The 17,011-nt window shown below is 45.7% G+C and overlaps 1 protein-coding gene across 2 annotated transcripts in view; it reads left to right on the top strand.

Annotated features, from left to right (window-relative positions):
• AGBL2 (AGBL carboxypeptidase 2) overlaps positions 1-17,011 on the top strand; it is a 57,683-nt gene that overhangs the window by 14,734 nt on the left and 25,938 nt on the right. For both annotated transcript variants that reach the window (XM_054972826.1, XM_054972827.1), the window contains 3 exons: positions 918-1,077; positions 1,730-1,856; positions 7,924-8,024. In XM_054972826.1, coding sequence (XP_054828801.1) covers positions 918-1,077; positions 1,730-1,856; positions 7,924-8,024 — 388 coding nt within the window. The remainder of the gene's footprint in view (positions 1-917; positions 1,078-1,729; positions 1,857-7,923; positions 8,025-17,011) is intronic.

The following is a 17,011-nucleotide window of genomic DNA, read 5'->3' on the forward strand; positions in this document are numbered from 1 at the left end:
CTGTCTGGAGGGATCCTTGGCAGTGATTTTCTGAGCTGCTGTAGGAAACGGAAGCCAATAAATACGGTTTGTGGTTGCATACATCAGTTTCTACCCTATGACAAGAGAGATACTGTGGCCTTTCTGGGAGTAGGGTTGTGTATGGAAGTTTCTAGTTAAGGCCAGGAGTTTAGTAAGAATGGCTGGACTTCGGTTAAATGCTTGCAGGCCCAGGTTCTGGCCTAGCTCAGAAATGTGCTGGCTTAGCTGATTTTAACACCTACATGCCAGTCTCTGTTCCATAGAGTTTCAACCTTGAGAGACTGGCTTTCAGAGTTTCAGTCTACACTCCCCAGTTTTCACACAGCTGGAAACAATTATTAGCAGCTAGACCCTGGATGGCTCTTGGTCAGTAGGGTGATGGTCGAAGACCTGAAAAGATGGCTTCCCAGCTCACCTGGGACCCTTCTTCACTATTCTTTTCTATATACTGTTCCTGTACTATCATGTAAGAGAGAAGCTGCAGGCTCCATGCTCCTCATCACCTCAGTATGCCTCGTGCAGTCTGGCATGAAAAAAGACTCCTATGCTAAACAACAAGCTAAGAAAGCTAACCAGAGATGCTTAGATTGCAAGCTTTATGTGTTTTAGAGAGACAAATTTTAGCTAGCAACCGAGAGGTGGTTTTTTGACTGTTGCCTGAATTTGAGTGTTTTATGCTTAGCAACGCTCTGTTAATCAATAAACTGAAGTTTTGTTTAAGCCTGTGTCTGGATTCATAAGTTGCACATGGGTACACCTCAGGTTGGATTTTTCATGGAACTTGGTCTGAGTGCTTGTCTCCTACACATAAGTGAGAAATAAGCAGAGCACAGCAGAGCATCCATTTATATATTAAATTGGTTTCTGGTTTCTTTGCTTGTGTCATCCTTTCCAAGAGTCTTTGAGGAAAGAGAAATTCTTCTGTATTGTGACTTCCATGGGCACAGCCGCAAGAATAATATCTTCATGTATGGCTGTAACAACAAATATGCATCAGACCAACTGCTCCATGAACAGGTCTTTCCTTTTATGCTGAGCAAGAATATTCCAGACAAGGTGAGGCCTATCGAGCTTTGTGCTAGATATTCTCCTTTCATCATTGTCTTTTTCCTTTTCAGTTCTGTACTCTATGTGAGACAAATTCGAGCTTTGTGCTAGATACTCTCATCTAAGTTAGCTGGGTTAGTGCTTTTGAAAAGAGTTGCTCCTTACTAGTCTAAACATTCTAACTTGCATCTTTTAAGTCCATACTTTCTTCATTAAAGTGGTATGTCAGTAGAAGTTTTATAGTGGATCCAGTCTTTTTGGTTGGAGCTAAATTTAATGTGTGTGTTGGGGAGGTGGCTCTCACGAGACTGGGGCAGGACCAGGAAACTGTAACTTTTCCCACCTACATGGCAGCCATCCAGGCTTTGCTGAGATATTTCCCAAAACCTCATAGCAAATTAGGTTTGGGAAAGATTGGAGAAAAGCCTAGGAAACCCCAGGAGGTGCATGAATGTACCACAATGCTGTGAAGAAGTAGGAAAAAGCAAGCTTCCCAACAGCATCAAACCCAGTACAAATAACCCATGTGGAAAAGGCCACTGAGAAGTGTATTGCACTGGATAGTAAGGGAAATAGAAGACAGTCTGACAAATACTTCAAGAGAGAGGACTAACTGGGTATAAGAATAAATTTGAAATTGACTAATCAAAATGTTGTTCAGTTTTCTTTCCACAGCTGTAAATTTAAGGTCCAAAAGAATAAAGAAGGTACAGGACGGATTGTGATGTGGAGAATGGGAATAATGAATAGTTACACCATGGAATCCACATTCAGTGGGTCAACACTAGGTAAGATTCTTAACCTATTAGTATCTCTGCCCACTACTGAACTAATTACCTCCTCTCAAAGATAAGGAAATGATGACCAGGGTACAGTAGTGTAAGAAGAAATTGTGGCAACAATCAAGATGGGATCGGGAAGGAGAAGAGAGATGAGGAAGATTTCTGAGGTAACTGCCTTCTGGAGTTATGGCTCTCCAAATCCCACACACTGGCTTTTCCTTTTATTTGTTTAAACCCCCTCAGCTTTACAGTCAGTAAAAAAGGGGGAGACACACTTTATTTAACTGGTTGGTAGTATGTAAGCTTTCTTTTTACAAAGGGTTATTTGTGACCCTACAAGAATAATGTTGTACTTAATTAGGAGGTAAGTATAACCTCTTTCACATAGCTGTTTTGACTTCACAGACAAAATGCAGATGAAACTGAATAATAAGCATTTATTTACAGAAAATAATTCTATTTATTTATTATTTTTATTTATATCATTTATAGTCCACTATTCTCATGTGGCGGATTACACAGTGTGAGATTAGTACAGTCAATATCAAGAACATTTCAATAAACAATGCCATAGGGTAAATAGATACAAGATCACAAAGACATAGCATTAGCAGGAATCCAGTACAACATAGTGGTGAAGTCAATGGTTCCTAACTCATTAGCGGAGCATCTGAGACCCCCTCTCTACAATACAGCCCTCCTATCTGAGTAAAAAGCGTTTTTGAATAATTCAGTTTTGCATCATTTGCAGAAAGCCATAGAGTGGGGGCTCTCCTGACCTCCTCAGGCAGGCTGTTCCACAGGGTAGGGGCCACCACAGAGAAGACCCGTGTACGGGCTGCTGTTGATTTCACCCATGTGCAGGGTGGCACCTTCAGGAGACCCTGTTCAGAAGAGCAAAGCTGCCTTGGAGAGCATAGGGAGGAAGGTGGTCCCATAGGTATGCTGGACCAAGGCTGTGAAGAGCTTGTAAGTGATAACCAATAGCTTGAACTGAGCATGGTAACTAATAGGTAGCCAGTGGAGTGACTGCAGGATGGGAGTGATGTTCATGCTCCTGCTCACTCCTGATAACATTTGAGCTGCAGCATTTTGCACCAATTGGAGTCTCCTAGTTAATTTAGATGGGAGACCTACATATTGGGCATTACAATAGTCAAGTCTTGATGGCCAAATTGGCCAGGTCGAGGTAAGAAGCCATTTTCCAGGTTAGGGAGAGGTTGAAGAAAGCATTTTTTGTGGCTGTCTTAACTTGTTTTTCTAGTAATAGTGCTGGATCTAGTATAACTCCTAGGCTCTTAACCGAGTCTGCAAGGGTCAGACGAACTCCATCGAAAGTGGGGTGTACAGTGTCCTTCAGGATCTCTGCCTTCCCAACAAGCATCACTTCAGTCTTGTCTGGGTTCAATTTCAATTTGTTATTTTTCAGCCATTTCACTATGGCTTGTCAGGCAGTGATCAAAGATTTCTACTGAATATTGTGAGGACCTGAATATAGAGTTGGGTGTCATCTGCATATTGATGACATCCAACTCCATAACTGCAAATGAGTTCTAAAGGCTTTACATAGAGGTTGTATAACATGGGAGATGCAATTGTTCCCTGTGAAACCTGTCTAGCAGAGCCCCTTTAAGTTCATTGCCTGTATTGGTTCAGGGTTCTAAGTTTCCACAGGCCCAGTTCTAGCTTAACATCCTGGGAGCCGAACGTCTGGCTCAGCTAATTAACTGCACCTGCAAGCTGTTACCGAGAGAGGGGGCCTTGAGAAACAAGGGAGTCTTATCTCTGCATGTACTCCTCTCAGTTCCCGCCTAGCAACGCTGATTGACGGCACCTCTGATTGGCTAGGAATCTGAGAGGGGGATGTTGGCTCCTCTCAGCCCTCAGATTGCTCCAGGCTACTTTTCCATCAGCATGACGGAGATTTTTGCTCTTATGCCAGGCCTGACGACCAGACCTGCCTGGTATAGTTTAAGGAGTATGTTAGTGAGTATAAGCCTCAAGTTTTCCTCAGAGAAATGCTAAGTTAGCCAGCTTTATGTTTTAGTTAGTCAGCTATAGTTACAATAGACAAGCTTTTATTGTTTTAAATGCCCTTTGCTTGTGCCTTAGTAGAGTGGTTCCTGCTACTTGCATACATTCTTCTGAAGTAATAAACACCTTTTATGTAAGCCTTGTGTCTGTGAGTGTCTGACCAAGTGTGTGCAGAGTCCCCCAGGTTGGAAAAGAACCCAGAGACCGGTGAGTCTCAACAGGAGGGGTAAGGGCTATCCTTCCAGGAGGCCTGCTAGGGGTTTGAGTGGCTGTAAGCAGCACTTGAAACGGCAGGCGGGAGGTAGCCCCTTGGACCCCTATCCCTGGATAAAACCCCACAAGATAGCTCCCATTCTGGAGATAGTTGATCTCTGACAGCAACCCTTTGAGTCCATTCCATGAAAAAACAGTCCAAGGCGCATCCTTTGATGCCCGCTTCTGTCTCTGAATGCCTCAACAGGATGGCATAGTCTACTCTGTCAAAGGCTGCAGATAGATCCAGGAGGAGCAATAAGGAGGCATGGCCTTTGTTATGTTCAGACGGAGATAATCTACTAATGCTACTAATACCATCACTGTCCCATGCCCTGGTCTGAATCTAGACTGGAAAGGCTTCAGAATGCAAAAGTTATCCAAGAAAGTCTGGAGTTGGTCAGCTACTACTCTCTCATTTTGCCCAGAAAGGCCAGATTAAAAACTGAGTGATAATTGGCCACATCATTGGCCAGTTTGGTGTAGTGGTTAAGAGTGATGGGACTCTAGAGAACTGGGTTTGATTCTCCACTCCTCCATTGAAGCCAGCTAGGTGACCTTGGGTCAGTCACAGCTCTCCAGAGCTCTCTCAGCCCCACCCATCTCACAGGGTGATTGTTGTGGGGATAATAACATACTTCGTAAACTGCTCTGAGTAGGTGTTAAGTTGTCCTGAAGCACGGTATATAAATCAAATGTGTGGTGGTTATTACCATTTTTTTCTAGGGATGATTTTTTTAATTAGTGGATGGATAACCACCTGTTTGAGCGGCTGGGGAAAAGAGCCCTGAACTAGGGTCTAGGGATTGATTTACAATAGACCTCAGTGGCTCACTTAAGTGGTCCTTACTTGATTTTAATGTGTAACACAGTAAAGGTTTAGTATGGAATAATCCATATGGAATGCACAATAGCTCTCAACTGCACTCCCCAGAGGTTATATGTTTTCCTCTCTGTGAGTTACCATGTTGCACTGAGCCTTAGTTAACCAAACACAAAAATTGACAGGAGATTTAATTCCTTTTTCTCCAGACAAGGTTCCTCAGCATTCCAATTTCAACTCTAACCTTTTTACCACAGCTAACAGGTTTATACTCAGGTTCCAGGCTGTTCCTTTTAGGGTTGGAGATTTGGAGGTGAAGCCCGGGAATGGTGGGGTGGGGTTCGAGGAGGGACTTCAGCAGGGTATAATGCCATAGAGTCCACCCTCCAAAGCAGCAATTTTCTCCATGGAAATTTATTTTGGTGGCCTGGAGATCAACTGTAATTCTGGGAGATCTCCAGCCAATACCTGGAATCTAATAACCCTATCTTTACCTCACAGACATCTTGCTCAGGGCCGGCGCGCCTATGGAGGCCAGGTAGGCGGTGGCCTCAGGCGCGAGGGCACTGGAGGGGCGCCGGAGGACATGTTGGGGGCGGAGGCGCGCGCAGCGAAGCTGGCATGACTGGGCTGCAGCTACTGCTGCAGCCAGCCAGCCCTGTGCTGCCGCTGCTGCCGCCGCCACCACACGCCCCAGCCGGGCGCAGCCTCCGTGCACCTCTGGCAGAGGTGGCGGCATGGGGCTGGCTTGCGCGCTCCTCCACTCCCACACGCCCCAGCTGGGCGCAGAAGCCGTGAGCCGCTGCTGGGGCAGCGTGCGGAGCAGCCTCCTTGCACCGCCCCAGCAGCGGCTTGGGGCTTCTGTGCCCAGCTGGGGCGTGTGGCAGCGGCATGGGGCTGGCTGGCTGCAGTTATTGCTGCAGCCAGCCACGCCAGCTCTGCTGTGCGCTCCTCCGCCCCCACACGCCCCAGCCGGGCGCAGAAGCTGCGAGCAGCTGCTGGGGCGGCATGCGGAGCACGGAGAAGCTTCCGCGCACCACCCCATCCATCTTGCGCTGCGTGATGACGTGATGTCATCACGCAGTCAGAGGTGTGCGTGCGCACAGCGCGTGTGCTCGTGGCTGCAGGCGCCAGAAACTCTGGCACTGGCCCTGATCTTGCTCATAGAACCTGTTAACAGAAAGTTAGTTTTGATGGGCCCTTCACAGTGAGCTTGTTTACTTACTTGAAATAAGTTTCCTTCCCTAACCTGACCCCAAATCCTAACTAAAAACCAAAATAAAGCACCTGACTAAGCTGATGCACTTATCCAGGGCTGCAATTTCCCTGTCTAGGGGAAAATTATTTCTTCTTCCTTAAGCTGAGGCTGCCTCAGCCTCTCCCATCCAGTGTTGTTCCAGGGACTTTGATTGGCTGGCAATCTCTTAGGTTTGCATAATGCTTAAACTACAAGGATTGGTTCAGAGCACTGGAGGATATGTGGGACTTTGGAGGTGATTGTAGGGTTGCTAGCCCCCCTTACCTCAAAAGTGGGGGACAGAGGGGTTGTTGGCAGCTATCTGTACCAAATGTTGAATATTTTAGCTGTCTGCGGCCTTGATGGAAAAAAAGACTAACAATAACAATAATAACCTTGTGCTTATATACTGCTCTTCTGGACAGATTAATGCCACACACGGAGCAATTAACAAGTCAGTGTTGTTATCATCCCCTTGCCAGACACCTTTGAGGTAGGTGGGCTGAGAGAGCAGTGACTGACCCAAGGTCACCCAGCTGGCTTCAAGTGGAGGAGTGGAAAATCAACCCCAGTTCTCCAAGTTATTTGTTGCTCTTAACCACTTCTGTCGCTCTTAACCACTACAGCAGTTATGTTCCCTAGACCTATCCACATAATAAATGGATTGTCAAAACAATTTACAAAGTTCCAATTTATGGGGAAAAAAATCATATCAAGAAATCTTAAATTTGGGTCATTTTCAAACCCATGATAATGTAACTTTGCACATATCTTTAGATACATACACATCTATGTATGAATCAAGCTTACAAGTTTGAATGTATTCAAGCAAACAAGTGCACACATTCTCCTATTATTTTCTGTGAACACATGTATGACTCCCCTCCAAATGACCATTTAAATTTTAATGACCATAGTGTCAAAGCAATTAAAATTAACAATACAATTACCAAACTGCTAAGATTGATTAATTGCTCTTATGCTTTCTTATCTGCTGAAAGAATTTGTACCATTCCAAGGGGAAGGACTTTGATTCTCACTGTGCCTGTGAAAATGTCATGTCAAGACTTGGTGTTTTTCCCACCTCTTTCTAGATAATCAGCCAATGTTACTTATGCATTTCTGCATTCATTAAAATCAAAATCTCCCTTCTTAGGTGAGATCGTTTCTTAAGACATAAAGGTAATTCTGTTAGAGCCCACAGAGAGTTTTGATTCTACAGCACAACGGCTACCAAAGTTTTTGTATGAGACTGCAAATACTGATCTTTGCCTCTTGAAATCTGTCCTACAGCACAGTAATTTTACCAGCATTGGAAAGATTTTGGGTGCTTTTTTATCAATTCCATCATAGTTGGCTTCAGAAATCAAGAATTTTGGTTCTGGACTTTTCAAACTTATATTGGAGGAGTGTTCCACCTCTTTTGGCAGTTTTTAATTATTGCTATTGTGCTGAGTTTGATCTGTTTGTGTAAAAAATGAACAACCTTTTGTGGAGAGTCTCATTTTCCCTGGGAAAAGGAAAACATTAGGGAAGCCCCTCTGCATCAGCTGGGAAATTAGATAAGAGTATGTTAGCAAAAGAGGAAGAAAAAGCATAATTGTTAAGTTTATTATCTCTGTTTAAGTAATAAATATATTGATGGGGGATTATTTCACACTGACTGCTGAGAGTGGGAGAGTTATTTGCTAAAACCCAAGCGCCATGTATCAACTTGTTTTTCTCAGGCAAGAAGTGTAACTCCCATTTTACTTATGAGGATCTCAAATCTCTGGGCTATCACATCTGTGATACTTTATTGGACTTTTGTGACCCTGATCGTTCCAAGGTGAGAGTCTATTTTCAAAAATCCTTCTGCTGTTGAGTAAGAGGATCAGGTGATAATGATAGACTATCTAGTATTCTGTTTTCCTGAGAACTGCCTCTGATGTTGCCTTCTTGTCACATTTTAGCTTTGGAGCCTAAAAATAACTATAGATGCATCTTTATATCTAATTCCATACTGTGCCATAGAGTATATCATTTTTTTTTTGAAAAATTTTTTATTGGGTTAGAATATTGTTATTTTTACATTACATTCAATTTTCCCCAAATTTTTCATTTCTAACCCCCTCCCTTTCCCCCCCTTTTGTAGACTTCCAACAGCTTTCCCACCCTTTGTCCCTTTTCCCTTACTTCTATTAAATTCCTCTGTCTAAAACAGATATACATTCTCCATTATATTAAGCAGTACCTCTTTAACTACTTTTCTTATTATACACCCAAACTGTACGTCTTTGGATAAACAATTTATCCCATTTTCCAGTTTTGAATATTTCTATATATCATAAACCTATATATCATAAACCATAAAAATTTCCCACATTTAAATTTGTTCTCTATATATTACTCATTTCAGCATTTTATGGCAATTCTATATAGCTCATCACATAATCAATCAATTTGACTCTTCTATACATTCAGTTTGGTGCATATAAATCTTATCAAAGAAAGAAAATATTGTTAGTTACTCAATCCTCATGTTTAAACCTTATCATTAATTATTCTCTATCAATGTTCTATCAATTAACCTATACATATCTATATATATATCAATCTGTTAATCTAACTGCTTATAAATTCACATTTCTCTTCCTCCCCCGGTAAAGTCACCCCTCTCTTTCATACTTTTATTATACTTCAGTAGTTCTCAAACTGCCACAGTTTTCCTCCCACCTCCCATTTCTTCTCCAGATATTGTTTCAGCTTCTCCCAGTCTGTGTTAAACTGCCCTGAGTCCAGATCCCTCAGTTTTCTTGTCATCTTATCCATTTCAGCCATAGAGTATATCATTAATAGATCCATAAAATGAAGCAAGAGACTGATAGGGGGATTTTTCTAAACACCTGAAACAAGTCCCAGATATGCAGAAAAATCTGGAATTCGAAAAAATACATTGGGGAATTTTAAAAAAACCTGAAATAATAGAAAGAACACCTTTAGTTCTTTCTAGAAAAGAATGCCCGTTAGGGTTGCCAGGTCCCCTGGGTGCCAAAGTAGGGGACAGAAGGGTAGTGGGGGGCAATTGGGAAGGCAACAGGAGGATTTACCTCTGGGACACTTCCGTATTGCACCTGACATAACATCATTTCCAGAGTGATGCAGAAGCAACAGGTCACACCAGGGGCCAATTTGGTAAAATTTGGCCCCCTATCTAGCAATAGGAGATGATTTTTACCAAATCAGTTCCTGGCACAACATGACCCAATGCTTCTGCATTGCTCTGTGAATGATGTAATTCCAAGCTCAATGTGGAAGTGTTCTGGAGCTCACAGGAGCACTCTCTGGGGGGTTCTTGACTTGTTCCTGCACCCCTCCCACCAGCCAGGTGAGAGGGGGCAGAGACCGGGAGCAAGGGACCCTCACTAGAGATGGGCACAAACAAAAAAAAAACACCCGAACATGATGTTCATTGTTCGTTGCCATCCACGAATAGGGACTCATGAACAACCATGAACATGGCCCTGTTCATGAACATGTTTGTGGTTGGTTGTTCGTGGGGGCCAGCAGGCTCTCCTCCAGCCATCATCCAAGTTTGGTCAAGATCCCTATGGCACCACTCCCAGAAACCTTACCGGAGCAGGCAGCAGGAAAGGTACCAATAATAAATAATAGCTTGGTCCAGAGCCTGGCAGCAGCCCTGGAACTTGAAGAGGTAGATCCCTATCCCACCACACACAAAGAAAATTCAAGCTCCAATACACTCTATCAAAATGCCAACAGCAACTGTCTCTCCCTCTCCACTGTCTGTAAAGTCAGAGCTGGGTGCCCCCTCCCCCCGGTCTTTGCTCCCTTGTAACACATTTGGAGCTCCACACTTGAAAGGAAGACATGCCTATCAAGCTAAATTGGGCTTAGATTGGGGTTTCCAGAGCAACAGCAGTTCAGAGTTCAGACAATCCCTGCCTAAGTTGCCAATAGAATTGATTGCAGGTACCAGACTGTCTGGCTTGACGAACAGCAATGAACGAGGCTTGCAATGACTACCTGTTCGTTTAGAATGGGGCCTCACAAACAGCTTGTTCGCGAACAACGTATTGGGCTGTTCGTGGCTTTTTTTGGTTTGTATTGCTGTTCGTGCCCATATCTATCCCCCACCTCCACCATGGGACTGGTAACCCTAATGCCCACTGAGCTGCCAGTGTCCATTTTGGAGGTTGCTAGACAACTGCAGCAATATCTTTTAATCCTTGGTTTCTGTAAAGCAAAGCCCTGGGATAGGGAAAGGTAGACTTGGAGGCTAAAACAGCTCTGGAAAGGGTCCAGTTCCTCTCCCCTGTCATGTCTCCTGATAGAGGAGGACTCGTTGGGAACAGGCACTGTGGTGACTACTGGAGACTCAGTCCATACAACTGGATCTATCCAGCCCAGTGGGTGGACCTAAGCAACAGGGCAGACTTTGCCTTCTAGAAGAGCGAAGGTGGAAAAGGTGAAGACGAGGTGGGGGGAGGGCAGATAAAGGTATGTTCACTGTCCGTCTTCTGTGCAGCCCCACATGGGGACTGCGCCTGTGCAGGCCTGCCGATCGGATTTTTCTTTTCTAGACTATGTCCACTAGGGGGCGCACGTATGCACCAATGCGCATGCGTGGCTTTTCCCGCCCGAGCGACATTGGGCGACGTCGCCCCCTTCCCCTCAGTTTCTTCTTTGCCGCCGACCGGTAAAGATCTAGCTGTCCGCTGTGAAAAAGATAACGCCATTTTGTGAGGAGATCGTTCGTTTTGGCGAGAGATGGCTGAGAAAGCCTTATTCAAACGCTGTTCGACTTGCGCTACCAAGATGACGAGGACGGATGGCCATTCCGTTTGCCTCGAGTGCTTGGGTGAAGGACACATCGTTGAGAAGTGTGAGCATTGCCAACGATTTACACCTAAGGCCAGGGCTGAGAGGACTAACAGGTTGAATGCCCTACTCTGGAGGAGGGCTATGAGGGCATCGGGAGTCACGGATACCCCTCAAAAAGGGCTGTCGCCAGTAAGCGGGTCAGTTGAAGCCCCATCAGTGACTGCACAGTCTGCCTGTAGCTCCATTTCCACCCCCCGCTCCTGCTCTTTGGATCGGTTCCGACAAACCCCGACTCCGATTTCGGATCTGAAAGACGCCTCGGGCTCAACTTCGGATCGTGTGAAGCCTTCAAAGTTGGATCTGACTCGGAAGCGACGATATCGATCCAGGTCTCCCTCAAGGTCGGAACCACTGTCTACGTTGACTCCGAAGGTGCAGAGGACTTCGTCGGATCTGAACATCCTGGCTGGATCGGCTCCTGAACCATCGGATCCGACGCCGGAACCAACATCATCGGTTCCGAAGCATACGGAGCCGACTCGCCTCAGGCTCGCTCCAAAGCCTAGTGCTTGGTCAGAACCGCAGGCTTCGGATCCGTTGACAACATCGGATCCGGTGACTCAGAGTCGAGACTGCGACCGTACCTTGCCCTCTCAGAGTGAGAAGAAAGCCAAGAAGAAGTCGAAGCACAGACAATCGACTTCGGTCCAAACTGATGAGGTGTTCTGGGAGAAGCCCAAGACTCCTTCCCCGCACCTGTCTCCTCCATCATACCATTCTTCTGGTGAGGACGGTGACCTGCCTGACGCTCCACCTCTTGCACCCCGTGCCGGGCCGGCTGGTGATTTTACTGGTAGAGAGAATCTACCCTATCATTCACTGTGGAGAGGTTTTGAGAGAGAAGGCTCCCTCTATGCCAGGTCTCACCGATCCTATTCCCCGTCCCTTGGCAGAGAGTATTGGGGTGACATACGGAGTGAGTTCTCCCGCTATGGGTACCCCGGACGGGGTTCTCCCTACCAGCAGTGCAGGCCTTACCAAGATCCGAGCTCTAGCCCTCCGTCTGACCCGTCACCCGAGGACATCATTATTGGGACTGGTCGTATTTCTCCAACGGAAGATTATAGGCTCTATACAGAACAGATGGTCCGTATGGCCCGTTCCCTGGACATCGAGATTTTGGCTGTAGATCCGAAACCAAAAGATAAAATTCTGCAGTATGTCCAATCTGGGAATCCGCAGACCATCTCATTCCCATTCACAGAAGGATTAGTGGAAATCATCAACACGATCTGTGAAAAGCCAGCATCAGTTTACCCGACATCTCGTAAACTGGAAGCTCTATATAAGACCAGAGATGACGTCTGTACGTATCTCTTTGCTCATCCACCACCTTCTTCCCTCATTACTGAGGAGATGCAGACCCGTCAGCGCCGGGGTTCCCATGTCATACCCATTGACAAGGAAAGCAGGAAGCTAGATTCATTGGGCAAGAAATTATACTCATCGGCGGCCCTTACACTGAAAATTTCCAATTACTCAGCAATCATGGGAGCCTATCAGATTTTCCTATGGAATCGCATGGCGGTCTTCATGGAAAAGCTCCTGCTGATCAAAAAGTATTGGCTAAAGTAATACTTGATGAGGCGCTATGGCTGTCGTGACAACAAATCAACGCTGGTCGCGACACGGTTGACACCTCTGCGAGAGCATTGGCATCCTCCATCGTGCTTCGCAGACACTCGTGGCTCCGCACAACTGCACTGCCTGTTGAGACACAAAACAAAGTAGAGAATCTACCTTTCGAGGGTCAATCGCTATTCTTATCCAGAACGGATGAGTACCTCTCGCAGAAGCGTAAAGACCGACTGACGGCTCGCTCCTATGGGATTCTCCCATCCAGGCAGTTCGCCGACAATTGGTATCAGTACCGCTCATCTCAAGGTTATCGTGGTCGGCAACATAGATATCAACCGTATCCACGTTATGGGTCCTACAGGCCGTTCCAACCCCCTGCGAATACCTTCCACCGCAGGAGACCTAGTTACCGCCCACGGCACACTCAACAGGGCCCCGATGCCAAAGAGTCAGCAATTTAACCCAAGCAGTTCTGACTAGAATTTGAATAGTCTGTCGTTTTTGGAAACAGATTGGCTCAGTTTGCCTCTGCGTGGGCAGAGATTACCCGTGATAGCTGGGTACTCAACGTTATTGCTGTTGGTTATAAAATTCAGTTTGATGTTTACCCTGTGTTGTCTCTTCCTGATTATGCAGTGCAATCCTCTTCTGATAAGTTACAGACGGAGGTTATAGCGCTTCTGCAAAAGGGAGTGGTGCAGGAAGTTCTCCCTCAAGACCCCTCCTGGGGTTTTTACTCTAGGATGTTCCTTGTAGACAAAAAGGATGTTGGAGTACGGCCTATTTTAGACCTGAGAGAATTGAACAAGTTCGTTCTTGTTAAACGGTTCAGAATGCTTATCTTAAATACAGTCCTCCAGTTAATGCCTGAGGACATGTGGTTTGCCGTTCTGGATCTCAAGGATGCATATTTCCATATTGCCATCCATCCTGACCATAGGAAGTACCTTAGATTCCTTTGTAATAATAGGACCTACCATTATCAGGTGCTCCCTTTTGGACTATCAACAGCCCCCTGAGTTTTTTCTAAATGTATGGCTGCTGTAGTGGCATACTTGAGAGAACAAGGTTGTACCATCTATCCCTACCTTGATGATTGGCTTTTGGCAGCACCCTCTGCTAATGCCCTTCGGGTCCAAATTGATACAGTGATGCTTACCTGCTCCCGGATAGGACTTTTGGTTAACCTCAAAAAGTCTTAACCTTACCCCGTCCAGGAGAATACTATTTATCAGTATGGAACTGGATGGCGATGTAAATAGAGGTTTTCTGCCCAGGGAACGCGCATTAAAGATTGGCAGGATGGTGAACCTCTTTTCGAGATGTAGGTTCCAGTCTGCGACTGCTATCCAGAGACTACTCGGCCTTATGGCCTCATCTACAGCAGTTACCCCGATGGCCCAGTTGCATATGCGACCTCTCCAGCTGTGGTTCCTTTCGGTTCATGATTTTGAACACGAATCTCAGAACAAGAGATATTCCACCCCTAGAGGGGTTCTTCGTTCCTTACGATGGTGGCTTAGTGAGGCTAATCTCTTAGGTGGCGTTGCCTTTGGGTCAGTCCAAACCGAGATCACTATCTCGACTGACGCCTCAACGATAGGATGGGGAGCCCAATGTGGGTCCCTTAGGGCACATGGGGTTTGGTCAGAGCAGGATAGGGAAGATCACATTAACCTGCTAGAATTGAAAGCGGTATGTTATGCCCTTATCGCATTCGCAGACATGCTACAACAGAAATCCGTTCAGGTGCTCACGGACAATTGCACCATGATGTTCTACCTGAACAAGCAAGGGGGCACTACCTCCAAGGCACTCTGCGATGAGGCCATTCGAATTTGGAACTGGGCTATGTAAAGGAACGTGTTTATTCATGCAGTCCACATTCCGGGCACCACAAATGTGATCGCAGACAAACTGAGTCGTATGTGGTCCGACAATTGCGAGTGGACCATAGCAGACTCCTACCTGAATACAATCTTTTTGGACTGGGGGTTCCCAGACATAGACCTCTTTGCATCAGAGGACAACAAGAGGGCTCCACAATTTTGCTCCAGAGGAGGTCTAGGTCGCCATTCCCTAGGGGACGCGTTTCAGATATGCTGGACAGGGCACCTGTTTTATGCCTTCCCTCCGTTCCCGCTGTTGTCTCGAATCGTCAGCAAGATTCAGGGAGATGGGCCTCACATAATTCTAGTAGCGCCCTTTTGGCCCAGACAAGCTTGGTTCCAACATGTCATGCAGCTGTCACAGGGGTCATATTATCGGTTCCCTCTGAGCCCGGACCTTCTGTCCGACAAAGGGGTTTGGTATCACGACCTACTCAAACTGAGCCTCACTGCTTGGCACATTCTGGGTCGGAAGGAATGTCTGCCAGAGTAGCTGAGATCTTGCTGAATGCACGTAGGGATACTACTCGCAGGTCATACTCTGCTAAATGGAAGCGTTTTGAAGCCTGGGCTAATGACAAAGGAGTGAATGTTTGGGATTGCCAGCTATCATCTGTGTTTGAGTTCCTCCTGTCTCTAAAGGACGGGGGACTCTCTAATTCCTCTATTAAAGTTTATTTGGCGGCCATTTCAGCCTTCCACCCTAAGATAGATGGGAAAAGTTTTCTCCCACAGCCTCTCGAAATCCTTCTTGAAAGGATTGTATAATATGTTTCCACAAGTTAAAGATATTGTTCCTCAATGGTCACTGCAAGTAGTATTGGTGGGGCTTATGAAATCGCCCTTTGAACCGCTGGCTACTTGTGAGTTAAAATGGTTGTTCTGTAAAGTGGCCTTCTTGGTCACCATTACATCTGCTCGCAGAGTTAGCGAGTTGGCAGCTTTAAGGTCGGATCCTCCCTTTTTCAAAGTCCATCAAAATAAAGTGGTTCTGAGACCTGACCTTCGCTTCAGACCTAAAGTCTCTACTCAATTCCATACCTCGCAAGATATTGTCCTGCCCATATTTTTTCCTGACCCTACTAATAACTCTGAAAGGGCCTTACATTCCTTGGTTGTGAGAAGGGCTATTTTATTTTACCTTCAACGTACTTCACAGTTTAGATGTGCAAAACAACTGTTTGTGTGCTATTATGGGCCCAGGAAGGGAAAACCTGCTACAGCTCAATCAATTTCTCGCTGGGTTACTCAGACTGTTAGGGCTTGCTACTCGCATGCTACGTTGCCTTGCCCTTTGGAAATAACAGCTCATTCCACCAGGGCGCAAGCTTCTTCTGCGGCCTTCCTTAGGGGAGTGCCTCTGTTAGACATCTGCAGAGCTGCAACGTGGTCGTCTTCCGACACGTTTGCTAAACATTATGCTCTGGATGTGTGGGAAAGGAAGGAGGCTGCTGTTGGTCAAGCAGTACTTCAATCCCTTTTTCAATGAGAACACATGCCCTCCTCCTGGGTAAGTGGCTTGTGAGTCTCCCATGTGGGGCTGCACAGAAGACGGACAGTGAAAACAGAGTTGCGCTTACCGTAACTACTGTTCATTGACGTCTTCTGTGCAGACACACAACCCTCCCTCCTACCCCGCTGTGTTCTTCCATCTAATGTGAATGCATTTGGCGGCAAAGGAGAAACTGAGGGGAAGGGGGCGACGTCACCCAATGTCGCTCGGGTGGGAAAAGCCGCGCATGCGCATTGGTGCGTACGTGCGCCCCCTAGTGGACATAGTCTAGAAAAGAAAAATCCGGTCAGCAGGCCTGCGCAGGCGCAGTCCTCATGTGTGTCTGCACAGAAGACGTCAATGAACAGTAGTTATGGTAAGCGCAACTCTGTTTTATCTGATGAGTGGGAAAGAGAAAAGAAGCAGGAAAAGGGGACAGGCTATGGGGAATTTCAGGAAAAGGAAAGAGGAAAAAGTAGGGGAGGGGAAAATGTGATGCCCCCAGAAATTCCTTGTGGCTCCGTGTTGTAGGGTTCTAATGGTCAGATACAAAACTAATATGCATCTTGCAAGGCTTTTGGACTCCTATTGGTTGCTCGTATGGTTGAGGTATGTAAGAAACTATTTTAAAAATTAAATCAGGTGGCAGTTATATACCTCAAATATGCAAATAAACTTTTTTGTGAAAAGGCAGCAGAGTTGGGAGGAAACAGGTTGAGTCAGCTTATTTATTTAAAATATATATAACTCGCCTTACCTCCTGAGACTCAAGGCAGAGCTGCAAGAGCTCCAAAATATCAAACATTAGCCTACACACATCAAGTATGGTGGCAGAATCTGGTGTTAATCTAACATTTGTGTGCTCGCTTTTGTAGTGGGAAAATTCTCCTCTCTTTAAACCCTATGATTTGAACTATTGCAACACACGTACACTGATTTCCCAAATATTTTCAAAGCACTTCCATTATTAAT

The sequence above is a fragment of the Eublepharis macularius genome, chromosome 2 (assembly GCF_028583425.1).
Source record: "Eublepharis macularius isolate TG4126 chromosome 2, MPM_Emac_v1.0, whole genome shotgun sequence".
Classification (NCBI taxonomy): Eukaryota; Metazoa; Chordata; class Lepidosauria; order Squamata; family Eublepharidae; genus Eublepharis; species Eublepharis macularius.